The 13,139-nt window shown below is 43.5% G+C and overlaps 1 protein-coding gene across 1 annotated transcript; it reads left to right on the plus strand.

Moving 5' to 3' along the window:
* Positions 1–11,809: 11,809 nt before the first annotated feature.
* Positions 11,810–12,566, plus strand: LOC125471080 (probable calcium-binding protein CML18). Its single transcript, XM_048570960.1, has one exon. It carries the CDS (start codon positions 11,968–11,970, stop codon positions 12,454–12,456), a length of 489 nt encoding a protein of 162 aa, XP_048426917.1. The 5' UTR covers positions 11,810–11,967; the 3' UTR covers positions 12,457–12,566.
* Positions 12,567–13,139: the final 573 nt, after the last annotated feature.

The raw sequence follows: 13,139 nt of genomic DNA on the forward strand, positions 1-13,139 counted from the left end.
ATAAAGGGTAAAGTGAATAGTACCAGAATTGACTTTTTAGTGTAAAAATATGGTTTTTCGTTAAAGTTAACAATACTAGGAACTTTTTGTGAAAGTTTTTAAATTATTTATTATGATTATTGAACTTGTACTGTACTATTGTAAGGATAACTTTTTTTAATTCATCAATTTACCTGGCAGAGAAATTGAACTCTGAACATAAACGATGTTCCTGGTTTTGGCATTGGCAACATTGTCTCATTATCCTGTCATGAAATAATTGGTTCTTTTTACTCTTAGTTTCTTGTTAAGTTTTTTTTGAAAAACGATATTATCTACATTAGAGGGGGCGTTTAGCTTCACAATGAGCTAGCAATAATGTGGTTCAAATTCACTTTTGACGAGAATTGAACATAAGACCTCTCAATGAAAAGAAATACTATACCATAGCACTAAGGGACTTCTTATTAAGTTTTTGGACAATGATTAAAAAAGCTTTGTATGGCCACATTGCGAATGTAACGTATGCTCCCTACAAATAATGGTTGTTCCAATTTACATGATCCTGACAAAGCACCACAAGCATGGATGTGACAATTTATTTATTTTTTAGAACAAACGATAGTATCTACGCTAAGATCAATTCCAACTCTTGGTGTAAGTCTCAAAATTTGGGTTTCCCCCAAAACACTTTAACCCTTGACCTAAAAATTAGGTTATGTGTTGAAACTTCAAAATTGGGCAAATTCCAGCCAAAGAATAGGTTTGGGTTAGTGGATTGGCCCACTTATGCGAGTGGAAAACCAGCATGTGCACTTCACTTGCCCAAAATCACGCGCAAACACATGCCAATGCGCTAGGCCTGCAAGCTGGCGACCCCACCCACCCATGTGGGTTATGTCGGCCACTTGTCTGGCACCCATCAGAGCCCAACGACTCTTTTTCTCATCCAATGGCTTTGGAAGGTTCAAATTTGTTTTAAGTTTTTAGTTTATATTAAGAAATTTATTTAATCCAATTACTGAGATCGAATATGATCAAATCTAATGGTGAGAAAAAATATTTAACTACTAAAATAATTAAGAAAAATAATTTAACTCAAAATTCACCAAAAAATTCTATAAATACTTATGTATTTGTTCAAACATTCATGCAAAATTCATTTTTCTCCTACAATCCTTCTAATTTTTCTTTCTACCATTTCCCAAAACCATGTGTTTGTTCATGTGTTTTGTGTTTATACATCTATATCATGTGTTTCATATTTTTCCATAGCGTTTCATGAGTTTCATGTGTCGGTTTAGTGATTTTTTAATATTTATCAAAATTTAAATATATTTAGGTTAAAATGTTCATAAAATTAATTTATGATAGTAAACATATATTTTTTTTAAAAGCTAATTTATTTTTTTTAATTTAAAAAAAATAGCTTAAATTCATTCTTTAATAATCTGAGGCTAAAATTTTAGGACAGAAGAGTTAGGGCAAAAAAACTGTTTCTGAGTTAAAACTTAAATTTTGTGGGCTAAAAATTTTAGGTTTTACTCCAAAGGTTGGAGATGGTCTAAGGGGGTGTGGGAGTGGGCTAAGCCTTATAATGGGCTTGTCATAATAATGTGATTCAACTTTGTCTTTGGCGAGAATCAAACATAAGACCTCTCATTTACAGGTGAAGGGGAATACTACTAGATCGTAGTACTAAACAGCATTAAATCAGATTCACCACCATCACACGTCTCCTTAACCACTCGGCCAAAGTGACTGTGACACACCCCGACCGAGATCAGGGCATGCTGGCCGTCACGTGGAAGTGACGTAGCCATGTGCACAGTGCGGAAGCTAAAAACAGTAATATAAAAGTACGAATAATTTAAAAACTAGCAATTATAGAGTGATAGAATATGTGCTAGCGTAATTAAGACACTGAATTCAGAGCATAAGGCCTACAGCAGTCCAAAAGAAACAATACAACAAAAGTACACCCAAAGGTGACCCTACGTAGGTGAGTATCTGTCAGAATGCCGGGACGTCCTCCGGGGAAACCACCAAACCCGCTAAGCTACTAGAACCTGGAGGGGCGCAAAAACAAAAGCGTGAGTGGGCAAAAACAAATTCTTTGAAAGCCATTTCATAAAATACATTCTAACCCCTCGCCGTAAAACCTGTATACTTCCCAGAAAATAAACATATATACGTAGGTATAAATATGCCAAGTATGCTCAAGGTATGCCAACATGCTCAAAGCCTCAATATAACATGCAAGTGCTCAGGTATGTACATCACATCGATATTATAATAATCTGGCAGCCGGAGTCCCCTAAGTGACCTGTACGGCTGAATCTAGAGCTCAAATCTCAAATTCCATAACTAACCTGCCCACGAGTCGGAACCACCTAAAGTGGTCTGTACGACAGGCCTAGGTGTAAAACATATAAACGCTCTAGTGCTACGATCACGTGAAGGCTGTGCGAATAATCGCGGGTCACCTACGAGTCGGAACCACCTATAGTGGTCTGTACGACAGGACTGTGCACCTAACTTGGATTCAAGCTGAGCATGTGGTGCGGGAGGTGAACAACACGTGAAGGACTGTGCCCTACTCTGGGCGGGAGCACTAACACCGGGGGTGCAGGTTATGAGCTCTCTAAGCATCTCTAACCGTTATTTAATGCAATCGTTAAATAATGCTTACCTGGCTACTTACCTACGCCTCCACAGCACCAACATATATAATGCAATCACAATTGGATATGTACTTAAACGTATATGCCACTAATCATGCATAACCATCAATTGTATAAAAATAATGGCGTAAAACGAAGCATTTATACTAATTTCTGGGAAATAACATGTATATAGGTATATACGGAAAACAAAAGCCCACTCACTGGTATGTAGAAAGGTCGTAGCCCCCCTGCCTCGAATGTGCACGCTCGTCCTCGGGATACGTGTCACCTATATGCGAATTAACTATAAAAATGTTAACTTTAAAGCACATAACCGTCCGTTCAAAATAACTTCTCATACATTGCTCAAAATGGACAATTGAATATACCAACGTGATCTACACAACCTCACGATCACAACCATATTTTTAAAATAATTTTTGGACCCCGCACGCGCCCCCACGCGCCAGCACAGACACGGATCCACGCGCCCCCACACGCGGCCACGTGCCATGCACGCTGACGGCGTCAAGTGACGCCGTCAGGAATATTCCCTGGAACTGACGGAATATTCCGTTAACCCTAACTGACGCCGTCAACGTCCGTTAGGAATATTCCGTTAAACCCCAACGGAATATTCCCCTGTCTTCTCCGGCCATCCCCCCTCGCCGGCGCCGTCGCCGGAAACCTGCAACTTGCCATATCTCACTCGTTTTTCAACCGTTTTTCAAGATTTTTGCACCATTTCAACCCTTAGGACTAGTAGAACACGATCCTACAAGTTTTAAGGCCTAAAACTACGAGAAAATACCAAAACTCGGCCAACTTCGAACCAAGCTTTCCCGACGTCCAAATTTGTCCAACGAAGTACTCCCAAGCTCCTGGGAACCTCACAAACACAACTACAAGCTTCAAAAGTCCAAAAACAAGCTAGATTAAGTTTGCATGAACAGTGTTCAAAACGGAAAACCTCGAATCAAAGTGAAAATGGTGGTTTCCCTACCTGAAAATGGTACCACCGTGCTCCCCTCGACCTCACGATCACAACTACACCCTTGGTTTCCTCGATCTGTGTGAAAAAATGGTGGATGTGTGTGTGTCCGTACCAGTTTAAGGGAGAGGAAGAAGAAGAAGAATAAGGACTCGGGGGAGAGAGAGAGAAAAGTCAGAGGGAGAGGGAGAGAAAGCAAGTGTGGATGTGTGTGTGTGACCCAACACATGTCCACACCACACAAAACACCGAAAACATAATAAGACAATCTAGGGGTAGAACGGTAAATTTACATGTACGGTTCGAAACTTCCAGGACGGGATGTCACAACCTACCCACCTTATTAGAATTTCGTCCCGAAATTCAAAACAACCGAAAACCCCCTAGTAGCCAAAGAACAATCTAGGATACAAATTCCTCATCCGATCTTCTGTCTCCCACGTCGCTTCCTTGACTGAATGATTCCTCCACAAAACTTTAACCAAATTCACCGTCTTGTTCCTCAGAACCTTTTCTTTCCAATCGATGATCGTCACTGGTTCTTCGTCATACGTCAAATCTGGATTAATTTCTAACGGTTGAGGAGGTATCACATGAGATGGATCAGCAACATAATGTCGGAGCATAGACACGTGGAAAACGTTATGCACTCTGGCTAGCTCCGGAGGTAACTCCAACCTATAAGCTACCTCACCAACTCGCTCCGTGACCATGTATGGTCCAATGTACCGTGGACTCAATTTGCCTTTCTTCCCGAATCTCACTACACCTTTCCACGGCGAAAGCTTCAAAAATACCCAATCTCCGACCTCGTACACCCTGTCCGTAGCATGCCGATCCGCTAAACTCTTTTGTCTGTCTTGTGCTGCTTTCAGATTAGTCTTGATTACCTGGACGTTCTGCGTAGTTTCCTCAACAATCTCTGGACCCACTAAAACTCTTTCTCCGACTTCTGACCAACACAACGGTGTGCGACAAGCTCTACCATACAATGCCTCAAACGGCGCCATGCCAATACTCGAATGAAAACTATTATTATAGGCGAATTCCATCAAATCCAATCGCTGGTGCCAAGCATCACCAAATTGCAACACCGAAGTTCGCAGCATATCCTCCAACGTCTGAATAGTCCTCTCAGATTGCCCATCTGTCTGAGGATGATACGCCGTACTGTAGAGTAGTCTCGTACCCAAAGCTTCCTGGAAAGCTACCCAAAACTTAGACTTGAACCGTGGATCACGATCCGAGACAATACTCACCGGAACACCATGGTACTTCACTACCTTCGAGATGAACAATTCAGCTAAACGACTCAAAGAATACTTCTCTCTCACTGGAATAAAATGTGCGGATTTAGTGAGTCGATCAACGATCACCCAAATGCCGTCAAAACCGTTATGTGTACGCGGAAGCTTGTACACAAAATCCATGGTGATATTTTCCCATTTCCACTCGGGAACGGGAAGCGGCTGCAACAATCCAAACGGCTTCTTCCTTTCTGCCTTAACCTGCTGACAAATGGCACACCTACTCACATACTCGGCTATCTCCCTCTTCATACCCGGCCAATAATAAAATGGTCGAATGGTATGATACATTTTAGTAGCTCCTGGATGCATGGCGTAAGCCGAGATATGTGCTTCATCAAGAATTTCCTTCTTCAAATCCACAACATTTGGCACGAACATTTTTCCCTCTTGCATCAACATGCCATCCGATTCACGTACCCTGAGGTCTCTCCTCCTACCTTGTTCTCGAGCTTGGGTTAATTCTTGAGTTTGTTCATCAGCTGCTTGGGCTGCAAGCACCCGATCAACTAAGATGGGCCTAACTTGAAAATTAGCAAGTAAAGCCACATCTCGATCTTCTGCTTCTAACCTCACTCCTGTAGCACGCAAGTCCGCCAAAAGAGGAATACGGCTTGCATACAACGCATTAATGCGGCCCTGAGACTTCCGACTAAGTGCATCAGCAACTACATTCGCACGACCAGGGTGATAATCAATCGTGCAGTCGTAATCACTGAGCAACTCCATCCACCTCCGCTGACGAAGATTAAGTTCCTTCTGAGTAAAAAGATATTGGAGACTCTTATGATCAGTAAAGATCCTACACTTTTCACCATAAAGATAGTGTCTCCACAATTTCAACGCAAAAATGATAGCGGCCAACTCCAAATCATGAGTAGGGTAATTCAACTCATGGGGTTTTAACTGACGTGAAGCATAAGCAATCACCCTACCATGCTGCATCAACACACATCCCAGGCCATTCAAGGAAGCATCGCTATAAACCTCGAAATCACCACTATCGTCCGGGAGTGCCAGAACAGGTGCTTGAGTGAGACAACGCTTCAACTGCTGGAAACTCTGTTCACACCTATCATCCTACTCGAATTTAACATCTTTCCTCGTTAGTCTCGTCAATGGTAAGGCAATCACCGAGAAATCCTTAACAAATCTCCGATAATACCCCGCCAAGCCAAGGAAACTCCTCACCTCGATGACGGTTCGCGGTTGCTCCCAATTCTCCACCGCCGCAACCTTCTAAGGGTCAACCAGAATACCCTGCGCAGAAATAACATGCCCCAGAAACGCTACTTGATTTAGCCAAAACTGGCACTTGCTAAACTTAGCATATAATTGATGTTCCCTCAACCTTTTCAGCACCAAAGTAAGATGTCGAACATGCTCCGCCTTCGACTTAGAATACACCAGAATATCATCGATAAAAACAATCACGAACCTATCCAAGTAAGGCTGGAACACCCGGTTCATTAAATCCATAAAAGCTGCCGGTGCATTCGTCAACCCAAACGGCATAACCAGAAACTCATAATGACCATAACGAGTCCTGAACGCCGTCTTAGGAACGTCATCCCTATTAATCTTCAGCTGATAGTACCCAGACCTCAAGTCAATCTTAGAGAACACACAAGCACTTCTAAGCTGATCGAATAAATCATCGATACGAGGCAACGGATAACGGTTTTTAATCGTCACCCGATTCAATTGCCTGTAATCGATACACAGCCTCAAAGTTCCGTCTTTCTTCCTCACAAACAATACTGGAGCGCCCCAAGGCGAAGTACTAGGCTGAATAAAACCCTTATCCACTAATTCCTGCAGCTGCACCTTCAATTCCCTTAATTCAGCAGGTGCCATACGATAAGGAGTCAAAGAAATAGGATTAGTACCTGGAAGCAACTCGATAGTGAACTCCAAATCACGATCTGGTGGTAACCCAGGCAAATCCTCGGGGAAAACATCTGGAAAGTGTCGGACGACCCTCACGTCCTCAACACTACAAGGAGGAGCCTCATCCAACACCACATGGGCTAAGTACCCCTGACAACCCTTAGTCAACAACTTTTTCGCTCGTAACGCCGAAATAACACCATGTCTCATCCCACTCTGCTCACCAACAAAGGTAACCACGGGTAGTCCAGGACGACGAAATGTAACTATCTTCCCGTAACAATCAATATTGGCACGATTGGGGTGCAACCAATCCGCGCCCAAAATCACATCGAAATCAACAATATCTAACGGGATAAGGTCAGCTGGCATCATCACACCCTCAACTATCACTGGACACCCCGGGTACACACGATCTACTACACATCTCTCCCCTCTAGGCATAGCGAACTCTAAATCATACCCTAGAGGTGTGGGGCGAGGTTGCGTCACTTGAGCAAATGTATGAGAAATCACAGAATGTGTAGCTCCACAATCAATTAAGACTCTAGCAAAATAACCAAGAATATTTAACGTACCCATAATCAGATTCGGGTTGTTCTGAGCATCCTGCAGAGAAATGTTGTGTATACGCCCCTGGCCCTGCTGCCGTCCGCCACGACCTCTGCTCGCCTGAGCACCACGACCCTGCGTACCACGCCCCTGACTGGGCTGACCGGTCTGTCTCGAAGACCCTGCACTGCTAGTAGCAATCTCTCCTGGCTGAATCTGTCCTCCCTGATACCATTGAGAACCGCCGGCTGAAACTGGAGGATACGGCATATAGCCGCCCGAATACTGAGGGTAACCACTCTGGGAGTAGGGGTCCTGAGGATACTGATACTGTCCCGGGGCATAGGGAACAGCATCACCCTGGTAGTGGTAGGCACCACCTCGACCTACCTGTCCGTAGCCACTAGGACCTTGAATCTGCTGGATAGGGGCAGGTGGTGGCAGGAAAGTCTGCTGCGGTCTCTGCTGCTGACTCTGGGGACATTGCGCGGCTCGATGCCCCATCTGCCCGCAAGTGAAACAACCACTACTGCCCCGCCTACACTCGCCAGTGTGCCGATTATTACACCTTCGGCAAAGTGGGGCCCTACCTCGACCACCGTCCCCCTGTCTCTGGCCTCGAAAGCCACCAGTAAATCTACCTCCTCGTCCTTGACCCGTGGCACTGAAACCACCACTAGAAGAACTAGAGCTGTTACCACCCCTCTTAAAGTTTTGAGTCTGACGAGGCCCGAGCGATGCCTGACCTTTACCTTTGTCGTCCTTCTTCTGATTACCACTCTTCTCATTCTCATCACTCTCACTCGTCATATTTTCAGAGTCCTCGACTCTCAGCAAAACCTCGTAGAACTCCTGGTAGGTATCACAATGAGTGGAGGTCGACATCGAACGCCACTTCTTCTTAGTGCCGATGCGAAAATGGCAAAGCATCTCCGCTGGGTTACTAGCAATCTCAAGGTGGTAGCGAGATAAGTCGGTAAACTTCCGATAATACTCGTTCGCAGACATCTTCCGCTGTTTCAACTTGGTGAATTCCTGTTTCTTGCGATCAATATACTCTGGGGGCACAAATCTCCTCTTAAATAGCCTAATGAAAACATTCCAGTCCGTCTTCTCGGCTGGAGTCAAACTACGAAGCTCCTGCTCCCACCAGGATGCAGACTCCGTACCCAGAAACCATGAAGTCGTCTCGACCCATCTCTCAACAGGGAGATTCCCCTGATTGTTCAACACTCGGAAAGTCTTCTCAATATGCTCCAACCAACGCTCCGCGGCCTCGTGCCCCTCGTGACCGTAGAACTTATCCAATTTCAGATTGTACATAGTTTCCAGAGGAGTCCTCTGGGGAGGGCGGATAGCTGCCTGGATAGCAGTAGCAATAGCTTCCCCCAGCTGAGTGATATCGGGGAAACTAGATTCATCTGAACGGCGTGGTTCCCGACGAGGCGGCATAATTCTGACAGAAGGCACCAAAACCATTAGAATACTCACAAAAGACACAGGACTACCAAACCTAGGCTCTGATACCAAACTGACACACCCCGACCGAGATCAGGGCATGCTGGCCGTCACGTGGAAGTGACGTAGCCATGTGCACAGTGCGGAAGCTAAAAACAGTAATATAAAAGTACGAATAATTTAAAAACTAGCAATTATAGAGTGATAGAATATGTGCTAGCGTAATTAAGACACTGAATTCAGAGCATAAGGCCTACAGCAGTCCAAAAGAAACAATACAACAAAAGTACACCCGAAGGTGACCCTACGTAGGTGAGTATCTGTCAGAATGCCGGGACGTCCTCCCGGGAAACCACCAAACCCTCTAAGCTACTAGAACCTGGAGGGGCGCAAAAACAAAAGCGTGAGTGGGCAAAAACAAATTCTTTGAAAGCCATTTCATAAAATACATTCTAACCCCTCGCCGTAAAACCTGTATACTTCCCAGAAAATAAACATATATACGTAGGTATAAATATGCCAAGTATGCTCAAGGTATGCCAACATGCTCAAAGCCTCAATATAACATGCAAGTGCTCAGGTATGTACATCACATCGATATTATAATAATCTGGCAGCCGGAGTCCCCTAAGTGACCTGTACGGCTGAATCTAGAGCTCAAATCTCAAATTCCATAACTAACCTGCCCACGAGTCGGAACCACCTAAAGTGGTCTGTACGACAGGCCTGGGTGTAAAACATATAAACGCTCTAGTGCTACGATCACGTGAAGGCTGTGCGAATAATCGCGGGTCACCTACGAGTCGGAACCACCTATAGTGGTCTGTACGACAGAACTGTGCACCTAACTTGGATTCAAGCTGAGCGTGTGGTGCGGGAGGTGAACAACACGTGAAGGACTGTGCCCTACTCTGGGCGGGAGCACTAACACCGGGGGTGCAGGTTATGAGCTCTCTAAGCATCTCTAACCGTTATTTAATGCAATCGTTAAATAATGCTTACCTGGCTACTTACCTACGCCTCCACAGCACCAACATATATAATGCAATCACAATTGGATATGTACTTAAACGTATATGCCACTAATCATGCATAACCATCAATCGTATAAAAATAATGGCGTAAAACGAAGCATTTATACTAATTTCTGGGAAATAACATGTATATAGGTATATACGGAAAACAAAAGCCCACTCACTGGTATGTAGAAGGGTCGTAGCCCCCCTGCCTCGAATGTACACGCTCGTCCTCGGGATACGTGTCACCTATATGCGAATTAACTATAAAAACGTTAACTTTAAAGCACATAACCGTTCGTTCAAAATAACTTCTCATACATTGCTCAAAATGGACAATTGAATATACCAACGTGATCTACACAACCTCACGATCACAACCATATTTTTAAAATAATTTTTGGACCCCGCACGCGCCCCCACGCGCCAGCACAGACACGGACCCACGCGCCCCCACACGCGGCCACGTGCCATGCACGCTGACGGCGTCAAGTGACGCCGTCAGGAATATTCCCTGGAACTGACGGAATATTCCGTTAACCCTAACTGACGCCGTCAACGTCCGTTAGGAATATTCCGTTAAACCCTAACGGAATATTCCCCTGTCTTCTCCGGCCATCCCCCCTCGTCGGCGCCGTCGCCGAAAACCTGCAACTCGCCATATCTCACTCGTTTTTCAACCGTTTTTCAAGATTTTTGCACCATTTCAACCCTTAGGACTAGTAGAACACGATCCTACAAGTTTTAAGGCCTAAAACTACGAGAAAATACCTGTCCAAGTTTCCAAAACTCGGCCAACTTCGAACCAAGCTTTCCCGACGTCCAAATTTGTCCAACGAAGTACTCCCAAGCTTATGGGAACCTCACAAACACAACTACAAGCTTCAAAAGTCCAAAAACAAGCTAGATTAAGTTTGCATGAACAGTGTTCAAAACGGAAAACCTCGAATCAACGTGAAAATGGTGGTTTCCCTACCTGAAAATGGTACCACCGTGCTCCCCTCGACCTCACGATCACAACTACACCCTTGGTTTCCTCGATCTATGTGAAAAAATGGTGGATGTGTGTGTGTCCGTACCAGTTTAAGGGAGAGGAAGAAGAAGAAGAATAAGGACTCGGGGGAGAGAGAGAGAAAAGTCAGAGGGAGAGGGAGAGAAAGCAAGTGTGGATGTGTGTGTGTGACCCAACACATGTCCACACCACACAAAACACCGAAAACATAATAAGACAATCTAGGGGTAGAACGGTAAATTTACATGTACGGTTCGAAACTTCCGAGACGGGATGTCACAGACTGTTGATGACATTGGAGGCTACTCATCTTTTTTAATTAATTATTTAATTAATCAAAGTGTTTGTTCCTAATTTCCTATCGACGGATATATTGAATATCGATATAGACATCTATAGCTTTTAATGGAAATAATAGAAATTTAAAATGAAATTTTAGGGATTGTCAAGCATTAGTTTTGACAAAATATAAAATTTCTTTGATATTTAACAGATATGTAAAAAATATCGACGATATATGCCGATTTTAACCTAAACTAAAGAGTTTCTTCGATAAAAGGTGAAGTTTAGACGTAACCCCAATTTCTATATCTTCTGTAAGAATATTTCTACGAAAATATCAACTTTATCGAAGAAATTTTTAAACCATGATTATGTCTAATCCGCCGCCTGTCAAACGTCTCCATATTTGTCGTCTCAACTTGAAATAATTTTTAGGAACGAGCCGAGTATTTATCGAAAAATTAAAAATAAACAAAAATTAAAAAGAAATCATCGCCTAAGAGGTTCAAACCTTAACCTACTCGGCCCAAGCGACTGTTGATGACTTTGCAGGCCACTCATCATTTTTAATTAATTACTTAATTAATCAAAGTCTTTTGTTCCTAATTTCCTATCGTTTAGTGATCTTTATATTTATCTTCACCCTATTCACAATGTTAGTTGAATTATTTGTGCCGGCCATGACCATATTATGCATTATATATCTTCACCCTAATTTACTCTCATCGCAATAACCTACTCATGCAAGATCATTAGTAGTACCAGTAGTTGCACTAGAAGCAAACAATATAAATCGGTGGCGGCGGCGGCGAATATGGAGGAGGAGCAGATGGCACAGTTGCGCGAGATCTTCCGATCGTTTGACGGCAACAAAGACGGCAGCTTGACCGAGCCGGAGTTGGGGTCACTGCTGCTGTCGCTTGGGCTGAAGCCGAGCCATCAGCAGCTGCAGGCTCTGATTCGAAAGTCGGATACCAACCACAACGGATTGGTCGGGTTCTCGGAGTTCGTGGCGCTGATGAGGCCGGACCTCAATGGACTCTTACAAGACGACGCCAGGTGCCCGTGTTCGTACAGTGAGGATCAGTTGAGGGAGATGTTCAGCATGTTCGACAGGGACGCCAACGGGTACATCAGCCCGGCGGAACTGGCCCACTCGATGGCCAAGCTGGGCCACCCACTCACGGTTCAGGAGTTGTTCGGCATGATGAACGAGGCGGATACCGACCGCGATGGCCGTATCGATTTTCACGAGTTTTCCAGGGCCATCACCTCAGCCGCTTTCCTTAATATCAATGCTTAATTGAGTGCATATTTTGATGATGAATGAATCAGTATTATTCAAATAGCAACAAGTTCATATGCATCATGCATGTATTGTAATTATTTCCAGAAATTAATGAGTAGGTTTTTGTTTTTCAATATACTTTTGAAATCGGAGAGATATAGATTAATACTTTTGAAAAGTTCATATATAGATTTAAAAGAGACTTAGAAATTTACAAATCAAATGGTCAACACCTCCAATCAATATAGAAACTGTAATTATCTGTCGTCGTATTATTTATACAAATAGAAAGGTAAGTGTGTGTGTGTGTGTATCTGTCATCATATATATATATATATATATATATATATATATATATATATATATATACACACACCAATTGGTGAAGTCCCAATCACAATTTCATCATTCCTATTTTAATTACCAATTAATTAAGCATTTTTTCGATCCTAAAATTACTAAGCATATGTGATGCCCAAGCTGATTACCTAGAAGTTAACTACATCGTTTGGTGGTTTGAATGCTAACGAGGGTGTGCCAATTCACTGTCAAGCTCAGCCGGGCGAATAACTTGATTGTTGTGATGTAGTGGAATGTGCTGCTAACTTCTGAATTGAGAAACTTCGGCCGAGGAAGGAACAGTCTCGGCCTTAAGTTCAAAAGAATACAAGGTTATGTAACTCACTGCGAAGTTCTGG

This window comes from the organism of the source record quoted next, unplaced genomic scaffold (genome assembly GCF_019419815.1).
Source record: "Pyrus x bretschneideri cultivar Hongxiangsu unplaced genomic scaffold, Pyrus_bretschneideri_v1 Contig56, whole genome shotgun sequence".
Classification (NCBI taxonomy): Eukaryota; Viridiplantae; Streptophyta; class Magnoliopsida; order Rosales; family Rosaceae; genus Pyrus; species Pyrus x bretschneideri.